General features: G+C 33.8%; 1 protein-coding gene across 5 annotated transcripts in view; it reads left to right on the top strand.

The window, feature by feature from the left end:
* The window catches only part of PAM (peptidylglycine alpha-amidating monooxygenase), a 118,717-nt gene that overhangs the window by 70,800 nt on the left and 25,722 nt on the right, over positions 1–22,195 (top strand). For all 5 annotated transcript variants that reach the window (XM_041398112.1, XM_041398115.1, XM_041398113.1 and 2 more), the window contains 10 exons: positions 720–805; positions 2,451–2,534; positions 8,088–8,136; positions 8,613–8,680; positions 10,337–10,417; positions 10,514–10,590; positions 10,875–10,978; positions 13,823–14,010; positions 14,662–14,727; positions 14,973–15,044. In XM_041398112.1, the coding sequence (XP_041254046.1) occupies positions 720–805; positions 2,451–2,534; positions 8,088–8,136; positions 8,613–8,680; positions 10,337–10,417; positions 10,514–10,590; positions 10,875–10,978; positions 13,823–14,010; positions 14,662–14,727; positions 14,973–15,044 (875 nt within the window). The remainder of the gene's footprint in view (positions 1–719; positions 806–2,450; positions 2,535–8,087; positions 8,137–8,612; positions 8,681–10,336; positions 10,418–10,513; positions 10,591–10,874; positions 10,979–13,822; positions 14,011–14,661; positions 14,728–14,972; positions 15,045–22,195) is intronic.

Genomic DNA, 22,195 nt, shown 5'->3' with positions numbered 1-22,195 from the left:
TTTGTGGCCTGTTAACTTGGCAAATCCTTCTTTTTTCTTTCTGTTTTCCCTTGGGTTTTTGTTTTGCATTTTTTTGGTGATTGTTTGCATGGGATTTTTTTGTGATTTTTTTTTTTTGTGTATGTGTATGCATATGTATGTGATTTTTCTGTTTTGAAAAACAAGAAATCATGCAGTGGAATAAGAATTAAGGCAATGAGCTTGCATTAAGTACAGGGCGTGAGTGCCTTCTATCTGTGGGTTCATATACAGCTTTCTGTCACTTTTTTTTGACAATGATTTTTAAATTAATTTTAAATAACCAATTCTATGTTTTGTGGAGTTTTTTTCTGCTTTGTGCATGAGTCCTATTCTTCTGTGTAAATGTGGCAGCCATTGTCATTTTGTATCACTTGAGTTAATAATGCTAGAAATTTTCGTACAGTTCATTACCATAAAATAGTCCTTCATTACTTCCAACACTGATTAATAGGCTGACAGGGCCCATCAGAACTGTCTAGCACTGTCTTAATGCAAAGGGAGGGAAATAAAAAAAGATGGAACATATACCAATATCTGTGAATGCAATCTGCATTAAAATAATTGTGTTTAATCAGCGTACATTCAAAAAAACGTCTTCATATATCTTGAAATTAGTGGTTTTGCATGTAACTCACCTGCTGTTTTCTGATTTCAAAACTTTAAAAATTATATTCCCTTTTCTTTCCTCATATTTTTAGGGACTGTGATGAAGGAACATGCAAAGATAAATCTAACATTTTGTATGCTTGGGCAAGAAATGCTCCACCCACCAGGCTGCCCAAAGGTATTGGCCCTTTAGTATGGAGTTCTTGTGTACAGGGGCAGGGGAAAAAGGAGGACATGGAAGTAAGAACCTGGCATATCTGAGAACATCCTGTAATATTTTTATTATGTCTAATTGGTAGAAACTGTATAAACCTAATTAACTATGAAATGTATTATGCTAGCTAATATACTTGTGGGTTTTTGTAATTCTGTTTGCTATACCATTATGGGTTTCTGTAGGGGTAAAAAAGACAGAGATAAATATCATAATTTATTGTTTATTTTATATAACATTAATCTTGCATTTCCTACTATATGTTACTAGAGGGTTACCATTTATGTATCTTTCAGTAGCACACAAACTACATTAAAATATTTTTGTTTCTTTGGGAAAGCACAAACAAATTCAATTGAAACATTGATATTTTCCTGTTTAAAGTATATGTTGACAATTTAATGTGTTTTCCATTTTTAGTGCTTTGATGCAGTTGAGCAGTATGCTGGTGTACCCATTTTCTTGTATAATAGACAACCCTACTGAATTAAATCAAAACATTTTAAGCTACTTGGAGTGGTATGTCTGGAAAACAGGGTGAAGTGCTTCTTTGTAATAACCACTAAGGGTCTTAGAAATATCTATCATCTGTATAGCCTTGATCTAAAAATATCTTGAATTCTAAGTATTTTTCTCTTTCATATTTTACTGCCCATTTTCATAGCCAGGGGCAGTTTACACACTAGCAACATGACTATTATTTGATTTGGTTATCAGAATGTCAAGTTAAAAATAGTTGTTACATGGAGGATTCTGTAGATGTTTTGTACTTAGAGGATTATGTAGAAGTTTTGCTGTTAAACCCCAGCTATTAATACTTTTCTTGTTGGTAAGCTGTGCAAAAACACAAGGTTTTTAGGGAGTATTCATAAAGATTCCTCATTTGTGCATAGAGAGGCTGCAGTCTCATTTATATGGTGGCTTTGCATTTTACTGTGGGATTCTCTGACCAAATACTAAGAAATTGTTTTTTCTGCTTCTTTTGAAAAATGTTCACTGTAGAATTGGTTTAGAGAAATCCCTTTTGGTGATGGTGATAATTTGCAATTTCATTATTTCAGATTATTTCAAGCTTCTCTATTGTGTTTTGTGCCTGTGCTTGCTTCTCTCATCAAGTAACATAGGTGCATAATTTCCTCCAGATTTTTTTCTGCATATAATATTAATTTAAATCTAAAAATATTTTACTGCAGACTTTTTCTCTTCTCATTCTCAATGTCTTCTTACTAAGTTGGTGTTAATTAGTTTGTATCATGCAGAGGTTGTATGAGAAATTAAAGGTCCACCAAATCCTACATGGATAGTAAGACTTTATTTTTGTTTTGGATTTTTAAAAAATCTGTATTAATGTTCTTTGATTGAGAGGGTTCTCTACATAAAGCAGATACTTATTCATAATTAAGTTATGGTCCTAGCTTCTTAGTCTGCTTAGGATCGTGTGCTGGTGATTTTCCTGGTTTCAGGACAAAGTTTTCTTCAGTGGTGTCTGAAATTTTCTAGCCCTTCACTCTTAACCAGTAAAGTGATTTGTATTTTTTTATATTGTCAGTGATGGTGAATCATCTTACATTTTCTTTTTTCTGAAAACAATACATTTTCCTTCTCTTAGGTGTTGGATTCAGAGTTGGAGGAGAAACGGGTAGCAGATACTTTGTTCTCCAGGTACACTATGGAGATGTTAGTGCATTTAGAGGTATGCATTTTGGAAATTTGCTCTGTAAGTTGTATCATCTACATCATAAAAAATATTTATCTGTAGAAAATAATTTTTCTGTTAGTGCCATTTGCAAAGATCAGTGGGCATATTTGGAATACAATTTCTGTATTAACTTGGCTTCATAAACTGAATGTATCTCTATAAATATTTGAAAGGTGAACACCATTTTTTTCTTCAAAAATTGTGGAGCACATGAATTAGTAATCAAGAAAGTAATCAAGAGATACATCAATAATTTCACATTTAGGGAGAAATTTGGAGTTTCCATGTATAATTCAGAGTTTTGTTTAATGAAGTTGAAACAAATAGGTGTGAACACACTTAACATGTCATCTTACATGAGTAGATTGTGAACAGATAATGTTCACTAGCCAATCAGTCACAGTATTTGTATTTGGAAAAAATGTAACTCATGGAGACAGTGTCTTGTTTGTTTGTTTGTTTGGCTTGGTTTTTGATTTTTTTTAATGAAATGCTCATTTCAAGCATAGCAATGTGGTTATTCTTGTCATTGAGTGTTTCACAGAATCACATAATGGTTGAGATTGAAACAAACCTTTGGAAGTCATCTGGCCCACACCCTCCCTACTCAAGCAGGGCCAACTATAGCCTGTTGTCCAGGCCCGTGTCCAGGTATATTCAGGGGTAGAAGCACCCCAGGGCAAACTCTGCCAGTGCTTAGTCACCCACGCAGTGAAAAATTTTCCTTATGTTCAGCAGAAGCCTCCTGTGTTTCAGTGTGCCTATCACCTCTGGTCCTGTCACTGAGCACTGTGAAGAGCCTGGCTCCCTCTTCTTTGCACCCTCCTTTCAGATCCATCTTTCTCTGAAACAGGCTCTCTCAGCCTTTCCTCACGGGAGAGATGCTCCAATTCCTTCATAATCTTTGTGGCCCTTTGCTGGACAAAATTAATTTAATACCTGGTTAATGAAATTAAAAATATTCTTTTTAGAATAGTTGAACATGAGAGTTAATGATTTTATCTGCAGCATTTTTTCCCTCCAAAACTGATAGGAAGTAAAATTGGGTGCTAATACATAAATAACTACTACATAAAGTTAAATATTTTATATTTGTAATCACTTGTATACAGAATAGTAAACTGCTAGTAAACTATGAATAGTGAACAATGCTTTGGAATCCTTGATGTACTACTGAAAGCATAACGAGTTAACTGAGCATGTTTCGTCATTTATCCTCTGTTGTGAATTGCAACAACTGCATGGGTTTGCATACAATCTTCAGGGACTGTATTCTTATACTTTGATTCTATTCTTATACCTGTTGTTATCAACAGACATCTAATTACAAGAAAAATCGCATTAGGTTATTCCTGAATTTTAAAAACATTGTGAAACTAGTTGAAAATTATGCATTGAATGTCTTTGAACACTACTATGAAGGTTTAGGACATTTTATTATATATATATATATATTATTATATTTAATTTTCTTTGTTTTTTATATTGTAAGAGCCAAAATTGTTGTGGAGTTATGTCTGATAGTGGCTACAAGTAAACAAGTAAAAAATTGTCAGAAATTTGTCTGCCTTTTTGTATAGTCATAAGTGTTTCGAGTTCAGATTCAAATTAAAGTGAATCTGGCCATCTTTGGTTCTGTAAAGGGACCAGTCAGCTTTGAACTTGGGCTGTAGGGATATGCAGTGCAGTTGTATTCCTGGTCTTATTTTTTTATTCTATGTAATCACCTTTGAATCTGAATGTTTAAAATATTATATTTTTCTAATGCCTAGAATGTTGGGGTTTTTTTTTTCCTTCCCTTTGTATAACAAAGACTAATGTTGTTTCTAATCTGCCATATTATTGCCTTAGTCCTTTCCAGCACATATAAGAATATAACTGTTATTCCCAAGAATCAAAGTGTTTAGAAGTTGTCGATGATAAGGTCTTATAGCTATTCTGAAATGGAAGGTTTTCATATTCTGTCATTTTGTATGTGTGCATCTGTTGCATTGTTTGAAGCAATTTATAATTTTTGTCAATATATTTGGGCCAAATTTATGAGGAAGTTTTTCATCTTTGATCAGCTCTGGCTTTTTTTTCGTTCTCTTTCTTGTTCTCTCTCTTTTTTTGCACAATGAACAATGCATTCTTGCATTCTCAGCTTCTTCTTTTAACTCCCAGCTTTTCACTGAGAGTAGATTTATTTCTCCCTGCTATCATGCTCTGCAAGAATTATGTTACCCAAATTGCCTATAATAACATATAATTTCTAAGTCGAGTGTAGGGTTCTTAATATTGTCTTAGGGTTTGGTTTTTTTTGGTTGGAGAGAGTAATTAGTTATGGCCACCAAACTAGTAGATGTCTTAAAAAGATGTGTTTCCTCATAAGAATGTGAGTTGTATTTTGTCATTTGAACATTGCTCTGAGTATTATTCTGAGCATTAGATTTGGTGTGCTTCTCTTTGACATTCTCTTGAATATTCCAGTGTCTTGAATAAAATTAGCTTTTCGTATTCACAGAGACGCATGGCTATGATATACTTTCATATCCTTTCAGAAAATCAGTCATCTGTGACTATTATGAGGTCTTTATCTGTTAAAAAATTTATATTGAACCAGGATCAACAATTGCGTCCTTTCTGTCTGGAAAGTAAATTGTGAAAATGTCACTGGGGAGTCTATGTTTGCATTTTGTTTTTCACAAACTGAGTAAGTTTCATTCCAGATTTCATTGTAGACTTTTAAAAATAAATTTTACTGAATTGATATTGGATGAGTGAATAGATCTGCAAGTACAAGCATCTTAACTTACGTTAAAAAAACAAATTAAGGTAGTTTTATGTATCCAATATTGATGCCAATATTAAATGCAGTATTATTTGTGTCATTCTGTACTAGGACCTCGAGTTAATTTCTTGTGCTGCATGGCTTTGCTCAATAAATATAACTTGTACAAAGTTACTTCCCCATGGGCATTAGCTTTGGAATTGCCTTGCTCAGGGGTTGTGCTCACCTTTGAGGCTACTTCTTACCTTTAATGGAGCAAAGCCAATTCTGAGACAGTATGTAGAGTCTCCAGTACAAATCAATGGCTGACTTTGAAATAACAAGGGGTTTGGAGCTTCATAAAATGTGCCACTCTGTTGCAGTGGAAGCTTTTAAGTATTCTAATCATCATGAATGAGTGCTATACTGTTCCTATGAAATACTAGAAGCAGAGCAGTGAAGAAGTTGAATAAATAGTTTGAGCAGAGTGCTCAGTAATATATAATCCCTATACTCAGAGTGCAAAGAAATTAGGGTTTTGAACAGTGTTTGTTTTTATGGGTAAAAAACCCATAATTTTTTTTTTTTTAGGAAGTCCTAGAAGTCTCAGTGTCTGTGTCAGATTATCATGCGTGCAATTGAAGAGTTCAGGACTGTAGACCTGGATAGACAGATTAGCAGAAAGCCTGTCAGGCTTGCTTCAGAAGTCTTAGCAAAATCAGTTTACAGAACAGGAGTGTTTCTCTTTAGCATAATTTGCCTTCACATCAGGTGTGAGTCCTTAATTTGAAAAACTGTTGAGTATTTCTAGTATTTGAGATATTTCTCCTAGAAAACATTTAAACATTTATTGGTAGTTAAACTTTGAATGATCATTGTAATGTTGTCATGCACAATTTTTTTATAAAAATTATATCCTTCAAATATGAAGCTAGTGTAACATGCACCATTGGCTTTGTTTGGTATGGGTAAATAAAGGCGGAGAATATTTAATATGATTGTGTTATACTTGAACAGAACACAAAAGGCAGAGCACAACTTGCCAGTATTATTCGGTGAAGTGTTTCAAAGAGGTAAACTGAAGGAAGAAGCAGATCAGTTCCAGCATCAGTGCTTCTTCTGATACTGATTGAGATGATTGCCATATGTAGTAACAATTGTAATAATTAGTAGCAGCTTTCCAACTATCTTCAGTTCATTTTGAAATTGCTTTCTTTGGATGAAAATGCAATCAGCGTTTTTTCCATGAAAATTCAAATTGTGTCAAAATACTTTAATATTACCAACCAGAAATAATATTTGAGGGTTTTTCCCCCCTCCTCCTATGGTGCTACTTTTATGACTATGACCTAGTAAGGGCTAAATTTTTCAAATATGAAATTTGTTTGATGGCTTGGGGATAATTTTGCAGCTGTTTTCAAAAGATAGAATGGTGGTGTTTTCAACTTAAATTCCAAAACTGAGAGACACAAAATGACCTATTGCATTTTAAAATTTTAAGTTTTATTACTTTAAGTAATAATGTTCTGAGAGGAAGCATGCATTTTCCAATTTACATTGAAATTAATGTAGTGCAGAGTTCTAAAAACATTAAACTTATAAAAACTGAGTTCTGGAGCATCGCCTGTGCTATATAAGTAAGAAAAAGATCAGTTTAAATTAGGAGAGTGGGGCAGAAGAGACTATACAAAGACCTTTGTAGCAAACACTGAGGTATTCGGATTGTAAGTGAAGCTGCCTGCAGGGAAGAGGATGAACAGTATATACATATATTGAACTTTTTCTAAAACTATTGACAAGGAGTTTAGTTTCTCTTTCTCTTGAATGTTTTCTTACCGTTCCCCTTCTTTTGTTCTAATAGCTTAGTCTTTTTGGCACATTTGGATTCTTGATTTGTTAGTCTTGATTCTTGTAAGTAATCTTGATGAAAGTGCTACTGTTCTTATTTTTCTTTTCTCTGTACAATGAAGACTTAGATTTTTTGTTGCTATTTGTAAAGGTGCAACTGTGATATCGTGATTCATATTTTTAAATCCAAAAGTGTTTATCGGGATGCACAGAGCTAGAGTATCTAAGAATTTGTAGACTGTTTACTTTGGAGTCAGATCCATCTTCTAACTACAGCTATTATTGTATAAACATTAGAAAAGAAACTTGCTTTAAAAGGATCAAAGATTGAACTCCAGATGGCCAACTATAATTTAGTAACTGTCAAGATGACTGGGTCTTCAAACTTAAATGTCAAATGTATCAGCTAATAATGATAAAGCACACTGACAAATGAATTAGCTATTTTTACTCACCTTCTGGGATATCCAATTTTAAGTAGAATTGCTGTTTGTATTGGTATATCAAGTTCACCTGCTGACTTTCATTGCAAAGATTTCTGGCAGCTGCATTATTAATATCTAAATGTTGCTTTTCAAAAACCTTTAATTTTTCTAACTTTGATCAAAATATAGATTTGTTTGAAACAAAATTGCTTTTTCTACTAATGTAAACATGATACTGTTTCATTTCCCAAATGCTAGTTCATAACGATCTAAATTTTCTAGTACAGTAGTTTTCATCCACCGAAGTTTTTCTTTCTATTAAGATTTCTACAAATGCAGTTCTGAGATGATCAGGTTTGTGCAAATTTCAGTAGTATTTCCACAGTATAACAATTTTACTTCACACAGTAAGATTAAAACTTGTTCTGTTTTCTGTTATTTCTTACACAGCAGAAAAATCTTGTTAATGTGTAGTAATTTGCATGAATTCAGTTGCTAATGATGAAACTTTCACAATTTGTACAGATAAACACAAGGACTGCTCTGGTGTAACTTTACATCTGACACATCAAAAGTGAGTATTTTTTAAAATGTTTACCTATTTTTTTATTGGAATAGAAATTGTGGGTTCCAGTGAAAGCATTTGAAATAAAAATAGTACATACTTCACAATATTAAGAATTACAAAGTCATGTCATCTGCTGGCAAAAAATTTCATTTCTGCTAAGAAACTTGACACAGCTGTGCTATGAGTACTGGGTCAATACAGTTTAAGACCTTCATATTTAGTAATCTGGGATGAGAACAGCAATTATGCAGATGATAGCTTTGTCCTATTTCACATACTCTGCAGAAAATGCTTTAGAAATTGTAGCAAAAAAAGAGAGGGAGAGAGAAACTGCTGTGAAACAGCTTTGTTTTTAGGAGACCTGTTTCAGATGTAATCCAATGCTTAGAAATTAGTGGTATCAAATGGTATTGGATATGAAGTCACTTGCAATTATGTTTTGCAGAGGACTTGTTTACCAGAGCTTGAATTTTCCATTGCAGGCAGCCTTTGATTGCAGGAATGTATCTTATGATGTCTGTGAACACGGTCATACCACCAGGCAAGAAAGGTGAGGTGTCATTTTACAAAGAGATTACATGATTTCAGCATCTGATGTATTATTGTTGCTTATTGTGGAAGAAAATTTGACAGAGGTTTGCTGATATGTAGATGGACTAATTATTTATTTGACTGATTGAACAAATGAGGAAAAAAGTTATGTTTAAGATTGTATCCTGTTTCCCTATGACTACATCAATAAAGACAATCAATGCTGTATGAACACAATGTGTACAGTAATAATTTTATTTTGTACAAAATGTGTACAAAAAATAATAAAATATTTCTTTAATTTATTTTCATCTCATACTTCATAAAAAATGCCTTATCTTTTTTCTAATTCCTCCTCTCCCCTCTAAAAAGCCATAAACTGATTTGAACTCTTCTTCATATGTCATTCATGACTTTTGTGTTTCTACTGAGAATTCAGTTTTAAAAAAGAATTCCTACCAGTAAGGAGTTGTTGTTTAAGGATTTTATTCCCATGTTGGGAGTAAAGGTCCTAGTCAGTTAAAAGGTCAAAATGCTAAAAAAGCAAAACAAAACAAACAAAAAAACCTGTAATAAAAAGTTTCTGAACGGTTTCTGTTCAGAATCCTGAATTTTATCTAAACCTCAGCTGGGAAACTCCCCATATCCTTTCTTTGGCTAGCATGAGATGTACTGTTTTAAGGAAGTTGGACCCTGACTGTACTCTGCTATACCAAATTTTTAAGGAGATAACCAAGAGCACTATTTTTCCCATTCATAATCAGCTGCCTAAATATGATGAGGTGGTGAAATGCTCAGCTGACTCCGGCCGTTTAGTGGATTCAGCAACATGAAACATTTTAAAATTTGAACTGAAATTAAAAATATTTTGCTCTCCAGTATGAAAAACCCACCAAATTAATCCTACACTATCTCCAAGAATATTTGATCAGTGTAGGAATTTAATTTTTCAGCTGGAAGGGTGAGGGAAAAGGGCAGACAAACAGTTCTGTAGTTGCTAATAACTTCCTTCTCATGTTCAGTCAAATATACAGCTCTTAAGTGGAGCAAGAAATTTGTTAAAACGGGAAGTGTGGTGATATCTCTCAGAAAGGCATCAGGATTTTTCTGTAGCTGTTCCTTAGATACTGTTACTGCGCCTAACACAAGTATTATCCTGTAAACATTTTAGAGCACTTCTGTGACAAACTCTCTTGTCTAAATCTAAATTAGGTCTAGGCCTTTATAATCAAGACTTCATTGTAAATTGTATTAGTTTACAATTACATCAGTTTATTTTAATTTTCCCGAGTAGATTATTTACCATAGCTATGTTTATTTTAAGCAATCCTCAACATAGTATGTAAGTAAATGTATTACTTTATTTTGTTAAATAGTAGTAGTGTACACTGAAAGAAGTTCTTCTGGCTTTCAGCCAGAAAGATTTTATATATATGTCAGCAGATTAAGTAATTTTCAAGTAATCTGGACTATATTTTACTAGGTTTTCTTTGCAGATATCTTGAGAAGGACACTGCAGAAATACAAAATGCAATCTATTTTCTTTTGAAATCATCTGTTGTCCATTGTATGTATGTTTTTTGTAAACCATGCTGAATGAAGTACAGCAATTCAACTTTTCTCTCTTTGATAAATGATCTGTTTGTCATTGTTTGTTGCTGTCATATTTTCACAGTGGTTGATGCAGACATTGCCTGCCATTACAAAAGGTCTCCAATGCACCTTTTTGCCTACAGAGTTCACACACACAGACTAGGTAAGAGTAACATAGAAATATCAAATACCTAACAGAAAAACGTTGCAATATATTTTTTTAAGCATACCTCACTTCTCATGTATATTGATCTTATAGGTAAAGTAGTGAGCGGATACAGAGTGAGAAATGGTCAATGGACATTGATTGGTAGGCAGAGTCCACAGCTGCCACAGGTTGGTTGGGTTCTTTTTTGTTCTGAATGTAAATTTTAATTGTCTTTGTTTCAAACTGAGCAACTGAACTGGAAATCACATGTCCACAGATTTGCGTCATGGTGTGTTTCCTGTGGTTATGTGCTGTTGTGCTCCTGGAAGTGAATATTGCCAAGTGTTATCACAATTAGATAATGATGCAAAAGTCATTTCAGATATGTAGCACCATCCTTCTCATCAGTGTCTATTAACAAAGAGAATATGAAGTACTTTCACTGATTGCCATGAATCATCCTCTTTTTCAGGCATTCTATCCTGTGAAATATCCAATAGACATTAGCTATGATGATATCCTAGCAGCCAGATGCGTGTTCAGTGGGGAAGGCAGAACTACAGAGACACATATAGGGTAAATTTTATCTATTCGCTCCATTTAAGAACCTGTTTTACCAGGGTGTTGGTTATATATAGAAATGTTTGTGTTTCGTGTCTTCTTCCAAAGTAATTCTAAGAAACAGTTTCTGCCTGAATGTTTTGTTACGCTGCCTGATCCATTTACGATTTAACTCCACACTATGATCATTGATGTTACTTATGTGAATATTCACTTTGCTGAAATGTTCAGAACACTTCTGAAGTGAAGCTGTACTGCCAGACAACTTAGTCAGATATTGGGCTGATATATTCTTAGAGAAGGATTCAGAATATCAATTCTAGAAAATACATTTTTTAATCAGGTGACAATATTAACTGTTTATAATGGAATAATAAAGCTTCACAGTTCTCTACACTATTTCAAAACCAGAATGTATAGAAGCTTATAAAATTCTAATATTTTGACCTATTGCAAAATCTAACCTTAAAATATCTGGATCAATATGGAAATTACCTTTTTTCAGTATAAAAATGTACAGGCTTTTATGAAAAACACTCAAACCAGAAATTACTAATAATAAAAATAGGAGAATATGAACTGTGTTAGTCACTGATGCTATTCAGCTGCAGGTGACAGATACACCCTGTAAGATCAAGTGGAAAAAAACCAGCTGTAAAAATACATATAATATTAATACTCTCTTAGCTGGCTGTGGTTCTTTGAACTGTAACTTAATGCATATGCAGAGAAACAAAAATAACCTGTGGAAAATTCTCCATTCTGGAAGTGTGTGCTGCAGCATTCCAAGGAAAGATTTTTATGCATTGAGCACCCTAAGATTGCATCTCATTGGAGGGTTAAGAATTCAACATGGATATATCACCTTCCAGTGGGCAGTTAAGATACTGATGTGTAATAGTTGGAAAAAATGAATTGAGAAGAGGTTTTTACAAATATCATGACACTAAAAACATAAAACCTTAATTTAACTGCTGACCTTTTTTCACAAGATCAAAACTTTTCTGTCATGTTTCTGTAACTTTCCCTAGAGCAGTTCCTATTTGTTGAATAATCCTTACAGTTTAAGAAACAATCTTAGAAAATTATGGTATTTTATTTCAATGTACTAATATGCTTTCAGTGGGGAAACACTCTCTCTGTCCTTTTCATTACAGTAATTGTTTTTATTATAATTATTATTTTACTATATTATTATTTGTTTGCACTATAATATATGAAAGTGTATTGTATTAATCACACCATATGATTAATATTATCATTGTTATTTTAGTATTACTATTATTTATTTATTAATAAGTAATATTTAGTATTATTATATCTTACCAGAAGTTTTGCTTTGTCCCACTCTGGGGAGGGCAGGAGTGGGGGCAGTGAGCGGCAGTACTTAACTGCCACCTGAAATTAAACCACTACAAATGCTTAGATACAGTAGAATGTCAGGTGACCACAGTTTGTGTAATATCCACGTCCCATTTTCTACTGGAGTTTTAAAGAGGAAGCAATCATAGTGATGGATATTGGAGGTCCAACAGTGAAGTTAATGCTTTCTAAAAGCTTAAGCAGCACTTGCCCAGTTTTGTAGTCTCCAAGGGATGCCAAACTTCCAATGCATGGAAAAATAACCAATTCCCCTTTTGAAACAGTCTCTTCTCCCATGTTTCCCTTTCTCCCCTCTAGCTTGTGTTATTATTGTTGCTATGGTGAATAAATGAATGCTGCAGAATGCTGCTGGAAAAGTCAGCGCTGATGTCTTTTTGCAAACAGCTAATAAAACACCTCTGTATTTTTTTTAATGAGTGTAAGCTCACTGTTTAATTGTGAAAACTAATTAAAAATCTTAATGTAAACCCCTATATTATATGAACTTCTGTTAAGAAGTCCTAGCTTATTAATTTTCAGGATTGTAGCTCTAAACAAAAGGTACGAACCTATATGGCAGAGGAAGAATCAGACCACAGTTATAAAGAGGCCATATATACTCTGCTTCACAAAGTAATATTTTTCAGAAAAGAAAACTTACTTGTGCCAGCTGGTTTTTCTATTGAAGACAGGATTATGTAGCAGTAGAGAAGGGCTACTTCTGTTTCAAGTACACGCACAACATTTATCAAAGAGGTGAATTTTGCTAGTGTTTTATCATTCCCCTTGCACTCATGTTCTTGTTACAGAAGCTTACAAGCAAGTTATTCTCAAGGTGACAGTGGTCTACTCTCTTTAAGAGATACTTATGGTAGCTTAATATGTAACAAAAATAAATTTTGCAGTATTAGAACCAGTGTGATTGGACAGTAAATGAATGCACTTGATGAGGAAAGGGGGAAAATTTGTCAAATAGCTGCTGAAATGAAACATGTATGTTATTTGCAATAATAATAATGATAACAACAATTTCAAATTACATTTGTCCCAGATTTGTAGAAAAGTGAGTGATTTGTAATGTAATGAATGATACAGCTCTGTCATACTTAATCAGAACATATGCCCAGTTGATAACACAATGGGTTCTTTGTGGAATATGCTGGAGAAATTAGAAGAAAGAGCAGTTTAAATAGGTGATGCAATTTTCTGTGAAATCAAAAGCAAATTGCTAGGAGGTTTTGAGATATGTAGGGTTTTTTGTCTGAAGGAGATGTGATTGTGCTTATCCTGTTGCATTTGTCCACATTGCTTTTCTCCAGTATAAACCAAAAGAAGTTTCTGATATTCACTGCAATGCAGGTATTGCATGCTTTGGTTTGCGACATCTAAACATTTGATTGCAATATTTTAGTATCCTCTTAAAGAAGTTGGATGAATTAAATAACAGCTATTCAGCTCTTTATTTTCTAAGTCCCACATGTTTTCTGTACTGTGTAGGGGTACTGCCAATGATGAAATGTGCAACTTCTACATCATGTACTACATGGAAGCCAAACATGCTGTCTCATATATGACCTGCACACAGAACACAAACCCTGAAATGTTCAGAAATATTCCGCAGGAGGCAAATATTCCTATTCCAGTCAAGTCTGATGTGAAGATGATGATGCATGGACATCATGAAGGTGAAAAACACTTGTGATCCATTTTATTAATGCCATCTTATGCTCACTGATGTATTTCTCTTTGTTATCTTAGTATGCAAAACTTTCATAAAGAGGTAATGCAGTTCTGCATAAAATTCAAATTGCTAATTAATAAAGCATCATGGGTTTGTGCTATTGGTTTTGGTGGAAATGTCTGCTATAGTCTTTTGTCTGTTTCTTTCTCATGTTGTCTTCCAATTTCTAACATATTTTTACAGTTGTGTGGCCTGTGTGCCCTAAAGACTGGCTTCTTTTTCAATGCCAAACTTTATGTTAACAGTAATGTTTATCTTATCTTCTGTCTATTTCCTACAAAATTGAATCATAACATTGCCCTAGTTTTCTACATCCCACTGCTGTGTAATGGGAGGAATCAAATTTTTTACATTCAATAGTTGTAGGCATATAAATTGCAGTAACAGTATTATCCAGAGGTAATCTGACTGATGTGTCTGTGTAGAAAGTACAAGTTGTAGTTTTCTGTTTAACTTTTTTACTGTTGTATTGTGTGGTATGAGTGCTATGATAAAAATGCCACATATTTAATTCAGAAGAGCATTTTTTCCTCAGGAGAGTGGCAATTCCCTTCACATGCAGAGGTTAACATCATACTCTAAACCCTTTTTTCAGAACTCAAGGATAGTGATACAAGTTCTTTGCTGCAGCAGGACAAAAAAGAAGATATTTTGGATCAGGGTATGCACTTGCTTATTTCTGTGTATATTTTTTATGTCTATATTTTATTTCTACTTCTATCTTCTAATGTAAATCTTATTATTTTTTATTCTGGTTGTTTTAGTGCTGTGTTGTGCAATACAGCTACTGTTTATATATGAAAACACCAAATGTTTCATTTCCAAAGGGTGTTTTTCCACAGGAGGTGAATACTCAATTTCATTCACATGCAAAGGCTAACATCATATCCTAAATACATTTTTTAGAAACCAAGGATAGTGATGCAAGTTATTTGCTGCAGCAGGCCAAAAAAGAAGAAGCAGAGACTTTGGATCAGGGTATGTACTTGTTTATTTTTATGTCAAGTAAAGGAGTCATTAATGTAAAATACATAAAACATTTAATGATTTATAAAGTTTTTAATCTGTTTATCTTTAATTGATGTAATTTGCAATGTTCTGTAAATCTAATAGGGTTGTATGCTATATAAGAAATGATAAAAATAATTAGTTTACCAATGATCTCTAGCCTTGTAGGTAAAATTTGTTAGTGCATTTTAATTTCATAATGTTTTCCTGTTCTTTGTTTAATTTGCTGACAAAAGTTGTGGTTTATTTGTATGTGCATGTATTCTGTATGTAAGTATTTTCTATTAACTCTTCATTGATTTTGCAGTTTGTATTACCATGTGTGTATTACGGAATAATGTTCTTATGCTTCAGTATTTGCTGTCCATGCAAATACTGAGTTGAAGTTGAGTGCAGCTGTTTAATATTCTATTTTTACTGTATTTGTGTATATGTATGCTTTACAACTCACACAGAAATGTTTATTGTACTTAGCTGGAGGAAAAAAAATCTATGACTGCTGTAAAGATTTAAGAAATACTCAGAATATTATTTATGTTCCAGAAATATCTTAGACTCTACTTTTAAGTTCCTGTGAGTCATATACTGTTAATAAAAATTGCCTCAGTATCAGGATTTTTCTTTAGACTAAGGGGAAGATCTCATCAGCTACAGATTCATACAGATTCCATTGAACAATTTTGAGGTTCAAGGACTAAATTAGAGCACACTTACTTTTGCCTTTCAGAAGAGCAAAGATTGGACAGTGTTTAGAATTTTTGATAACATCTCCAAAAGAGGTTTGATTTTCTTATGTGCTTTGCTATTTCTTAGAGTTAAATAATTAAGCTTTAGTTACACAAAACCAGCTTCCGGAGTGTGAAATCGTCTTGAATGAAAGAACTTAGAACTATTAGAAACAGTATTCACAGTGGCATATCTGATACTTATCTTAGTCAATTCAAGACGTGTTTTTTAAGAAAGAAAAGCAATTCAGTTTTTTTAATCCTGTTTCACAGCAAAATGAGCTATCTGCTTACAAATTTATGTTGAAATTCATGCTGACAATCTAGGTTACCCTTGCATTACCAATAAGGGCATTAGCATTTGATCAAGGCTCTTGTTATATATATGCTATATTGAATTCAGTAGTATTTGAAAAAAAGAGTTGAAGAAGGTCCTGCTGCTAAAATCTTTTTCATTTGTCTTTGGAATGTATTTTGAAGACATTTCCACTATGCAGTCTGGTTTGCTGAGAGCACTAGGTAATATACGTCCTCATCTAACCTGTTTCTATGGAAACACACAATTTTTTGTTCATTTGAAATTACTTGGGTTCATGATGTGAAATACCAAAACACAGTAGTTGCTGTGAATTTAATTTCCTGTTCTTAATTGTTAGATTAAGATAAATTTCCCCATCATTTACAGGAACCTGCCTTCAATTTTATATTGATACCGCTCTAACTTCACTTGAATTATGTCTAAGTAAGCAAAACAACAGGAAAAAACAGTTCAGGTTTGGTTTTATTTTTGTCTTCAAAGTGGGGAAGTTGAGTCGCTGGCTTAGAAAGTAGGTTTTGGTTCTGCAAGTGCTCCTCAGATAGGCTGGGGAAACCAGGAGCTGAAAATGGTCTGCAATATGTGCCACTAAAAATTACATAGAAATTAGAGTCCAGTTTTGTGGAGCAAATCAGTTTTAAGCAATGATGTTGCTAATTCATCCATCTCCTCAAGTAACTTTAGTGAGTTAGCCAGTAGGAACTAAATTTGACCTTAAGGAGAGGAAAATTCTACCGTTTGGAGGGAGGAGGCAGTGGACCCTACACGGAAGCACACGCATACATCCACTGGGGTTAAGATCATTATACAAGTACACACTTTCACGGAGGTAAAAGACATCAGGCTTTCCCTTTATGGTCTGGCATGACATATTCTGTTTGGTAACCTTATCTACAAAGAGACACCAGAACTGAGTCTTTGATTAGTTCTGTTGCTGCTGAGCTGTTGCTCAGTAAATTCAGCCTTTGATTTGCTCTGAAGAAAGCACATCAACAATTTTGCAATAACTATGTGTTTGCTCTTGCATGGGCTTCTTTCTCTGTGATTTATTATGTTTTAGCAGCTTATTTTCCCCTTCTTAGTTTCAGGCAACTGAAGTAAACACTCTTACTTCACTGTTACTCCAATAAACTCTGAAATAGTTATTAAAATGTTGTGCTCCCATGGAGGCGATCCCAGGATGATTTTTTGCACTTTCTTTGTATATACGTTTTATGTATTCTCAGTATTCTTAGCATACATACTTGTAATTCTTTAAGCCTCATATCTTGGCATAGTCCTGATATTCTGCTAGACAAAAAACCCAAACATCATTTGGGGGCCGAAAAACCTTACACTATCTTGAGAAACCAAAGCCCTCTCTAGAACACACTTTGTAAACTGGATTCAAGCCCCATGTAGGGAAGTATGCTTTAAAATAAAGAAATGTCATGCCATCCATTTAAACTTCTCATTAAGGAACCTTTGTAAAATATACTAATCTACAAAGTCCATAAAATTATATATGCAATATACCGTGTGGGTGCATTTCAACATATTCCTCCTTGACAAATTATTGCACCTAAGGATCCTTATTAAATACTAAGATAACTTTTTTATCCCTTAACTGCGCTCGTAATTCTAGAACCAGAGAAAAGGCATCAGAGGTACTTACTAACCTGGAGGTTAGAGATATGGCCAAAGAGACAATATTTATTGTCAGTACTCTTAAATCTAAGGATTTGCCTCAAAAGGGGAAAACAAAAAAGTCTGCCATATGAAAGCATCTGCCTGCAAATAATGTGGATATCATATTTGCCTGGGCATAAAGGTACCTCCTGGTCACACACAGGATGTTTACTATATTGGTACATCCAAGTGTTATCCTTGCTTTTACATTAATTTTTTCAATTTCATTATCTTCACTCATTGGAGGCACATTAATAGACAGTGCAAATCTATATATATAAGCAGTAACCATCACAAAGTGAACCAGCATTCTGCATGCAGACAAAGTCAAATCCCTGCTGTGTTAAAATTTAACTGTACTTATCTCAATGAAACTGACCCCATTATATAGTTTCTGAAACAGCAGTGAAGATTAACTTTTCATAGGAAGTGAATTATTGTAGGAAATGCAATTGGTTTAGATGTTTGGTGTATTGGAAAGTTTCCTGTTCTTGTTAAGCATCAAGTCCCTAGTAAAATAAATAATATCAATGTTTATTTTTGTTCAATAGAAGTTTGATTAAATTGTATTCAATAGATACAGAGGAGCAAAAATCGTTTATTTGTTAGCATTCATTATCTCTGTCATATGTCTTTACCTGTTGAAAAAACACCTAAATGTGTTTCATTCTGCTTGTTGATCACTTTCCTGCGGCATACTACAGTGTAGTGTAGTTCAGGTTTCTTTTGGTATGCAAGCTGTGAAGGAACCCTTACTACTGAGAAAGTTTGTTGATGGTATACCTGAAAGCTTTAGAAACTTGTGTATATAAACAATAGGAGAGTAGCTTCTTAAAAACAAGGAAAGTATAAGACAGGGGATAGTTAATCGGATGTTTAGTATTTAATATTTTGTCTGACATGTGATTTGATATCTCATTTTGTATGTATTTGGTATAAACATAAATTGAAGCAGAGGGGGCAAAATTTTTCTACTAAAATTAATACAATAATTTTATTATATTTATATTATTATAAAATATATTTCATATATTAAACATAATTAAATATGTTTGGCATGGCACTTTTAAAAATATATTTTTACTTCTGTCTGGCTTAGGGAATTTAAGAATTAGTACCAACACAGTAACATATTTTGCTTCTGATGATGGAATCTGAAGTGATTAGAAGTTGCAGTTGCTCTCAGCACTGGTGTTGGTACTACAAATACAGTGGGATTTTTTCCCTTATCCCTCTTTTTTTTTTTTTGCCATGAGACTAGGTTATTACAGTTGGAGTAATAACTGACTTAGTAATATTTTACTTGAGGTTCAAGTGGGAAAGTTCAGTATAAAGGATCTTTCTTTTGCAGTGTCCCAGATAGATTCATGAGGTCTCTTTTCCCCAGCTGAATGTGTTAACTGAAATCCCATTAAATCTCCTGTGTTTAAGGTAATATTGCAGTTTCAGTCAAGCATTCAGATGTTAGCTTCTATAAAGCTGAGCTTCACATTTGCAGTCATTACAATTGCTGTCCTAGTGGTGAGATAGGTTGCACAGAAAAAAACCTCATTGCATTTCTACCTTGTTGTTTTAGAGATGAAAATGTGTATAGTGAAAGAAGTAGTACACAACAGAAAGAAAATAATACAGCTCTCTAGTCTAAGGCAATTTGATGCTTGCTGATTACAGTGTGTTTTTCTCTAGACTCTTACAAGAGTTCCAGAGTGGTTCTAGGTAGCTGGGTAGTCTGATGTTGAGATCAGTTTTTCCAGTCTTTTAGGATAGCAAATATACAAAGCAGAGAACTGAAGCTAAGTCTGCATATACAGAGCTCCTGCTGAAACTGACTGGAAATGTGGCTTGAGTGTAAGGTGTGGAATATGATACAAAGTACCCTGTAAATTCACACTCAGATGTTTCATATACATGCGACATAAATGACCATTAATTTTGCAGTACAGGCTGAAGTACTTTAATGCAAGCATATGTTTCATAAACAGACATGATGGAATAAAAATATTAGGAGAAATCTTTCTGTTCAGTTAAAATATTTCTTCAGGAGTTTTTGGAAAGGGAATCTTTGAATCAAGTTAAATATATATATATATAAATATATATATATTCTGATAGCCCATTGACTGTAGGAGGAACTTTCTTTGTAAGGAAGTTTAACATCATAATCTGTACAAAATGGGGTCTGAATAAATATTACACATAAATCTCCTATTTATTACCCACCCCATCTTTTAATTATTTTCAGTTGTATGATATACTTACATATGACTGCACACACATGTACACACATACAGAGAGGTATTTTGCACAAGGCATTTGTTAGACAGCTGGGAATATTTTGCTAGGTCATAGCTGAACCTGTGAGTTAGGAAACTGAAATGTCTGTGTTGTGTTGCGTACTTTCTGTAAAGTTCTGCATTACTTAGAAAAGCTAGTTACAATACAAATACATTGAATGAGGTATTTTTGCAACTGGGTTAGAAATTTCTGAAATGAAAGAAGGATATACAACTTCTCTGCTCTCTGTCCATCTCTTTTTTGTTACCTTAAGGGGAAAAAATAAAAGAGAGGGAAATGTGAAGGGAGGCCTGCAATATCTTTTGGGGCAGGTGTTGAAAGGAAGAGCAAAGGAGAATCAGCATGCAGGCAGGTCTTTAGTTTTTCAATAGTGTGTTTTTGTGATAATGTTACATGGCAAAGCCATGGAAGCAGCATCAACCAAGAAGATTATGTATTTTGGGTTATATTTCTTTCTAAAATAAATGTTTTATATAATTTCCCCTTGCTGGTTTGGATATGGCTGTGAGAAAAGAGAGGATTTTGATTTGGTAGGTGATTAAAAATCCTTAGGAGAAGCTTGAAACAAAAGACAAATTTGTGTTCCAGTATTGATGTGGGATGTGTAGAATGAAGTGTTTGAGACATTTTTAGATTAAGTCCAAATGTACAAGAAAATCTTCAGATATTTTCAGGCTTTGACAACACGCTGAGGGCTCAGATTGTTTGAGATCTCTTAAAGAGAGTACAAAAGTGAGATGAAAGTGACTGGATTAAACCTGGAAGAAAATGCTGCTAAAAGATACTGGGAGTGATATATACTGCTAGGAAATTATAATTAGGGAGGATTCAGAATAGCAAAGGGTCTGCTTGCTCTCTCCACTCTGAATGATCCTGCTCAAAGCTGTAAATAAAAGATGAGCCTTTGATTTTGTTAGGATAAGGTTATTCATAACCTTTATAAAAGCATCTTCAGCACAGTAAAAAAGGACCATCAGAATTAAGCAAAAAAAAAAAAAAAAAAAAAAAAAAAAAAGCAATTGGTATAAATTGCGTATCTAAGCAGGAAAAGTGTATAACTTTTTCTGCTTAGATATGCAATTTCTAAGCATGGAAAGAAGCCATTTTAAGTTGAATGTTGTGGTCTTCCCTGTCTGACTCTTGATTATGTTCTCTGCCAATGTTATGATTTTGTTTGTAAGATTGTAAACCAAAACATTCTTCTATAAAAGAGTTTTGATAGTGTAGAGCCACCACAGGAAGTTTAAATTTACTGGAATATGCTTGTGGATTGTTTCACTCTTGAGATGTTGGTCTTGACAGCTATCTCTTCTTCCAAAAAGAATAAGCTGCAGGTGTTTGTAGCCTCCATAGAGGAAACAGCTGATAGCTTGCCTGTAAGAAATGCAAAGATCTTCTCTGAAAGTGACCTAATCAGGCAGCTTCCCAGAGACTGCACTGCTAGATTTCAGTTTCTTCAGTGAGATCAAGTTGTTGATTCACCCATGTCTTTGTCTAGTTATACTCAGGTATTCTAAAGGCCAAGCTGTCTCATTACAAACAAGATCAAGCATTAACCAATGTTCATTTCCTACGGAGTGTCTTCAGGCAAACAACACCTCCAACTGTTCCAGCTGGTACAAGACCAGTGCAATGTCATAACACAAGATCACACTTTGATGTTTGCTGGATATTGCTTTAAACAGAGCAGCTTTTACTCAAAACCAGCATGAGTCTGCTCTTTGCTAGTTATGTCTGATACATTTGAACTATTTCTTAAAATTACACTGCTTACAAATTATTGGAATCTGCCTGGACATCACAAGCAAAGCTGAAAAAAAGTTAGATGCACATTCAGAGTGTGGAATTTAGGGTAGTGTTGCAGACATTCCGTTATCAGCAAAATTAAATTCTTCACTTTAATGTCTTTTGTGCCTTCTAAATACTCTGAGTTCTGTCAAAATGCCAGGACATTGACAGGACACTTCAGCCTAGTGTTTGTGCCAGAAGTTTGGAGATACTGGTCACATATGTAGACTTACGGGATGTTTTTTGATCTTTGTGTGTGTTGAGATTCCATATTAATTTTCTAAAACATATTCATTTAAGGAAAGGGTCACACTTTCAGGGCACTTGCA

This window comes from Onychostruthus taczanowskii, unplaced genomic scaffold (genome assembly GCF_017590055.1).
Source record: "Onychostruthus taczanowskii isolate IOZ18803 unplaced genomic scaffold, ASM1759005v1 scaffold140, whole genome shotgun sequence".
In the NCBI taxonomy this organism is placed as follows: Eukaryota; Metazoa; Chordata; class Aves; order Passeriformes; family Passeridae; genus Onychostruthus; species Onychostruthus taczanowskii.
This window is presented reverse-complemented; position numbering and strand designations above follow the sequence as displayed.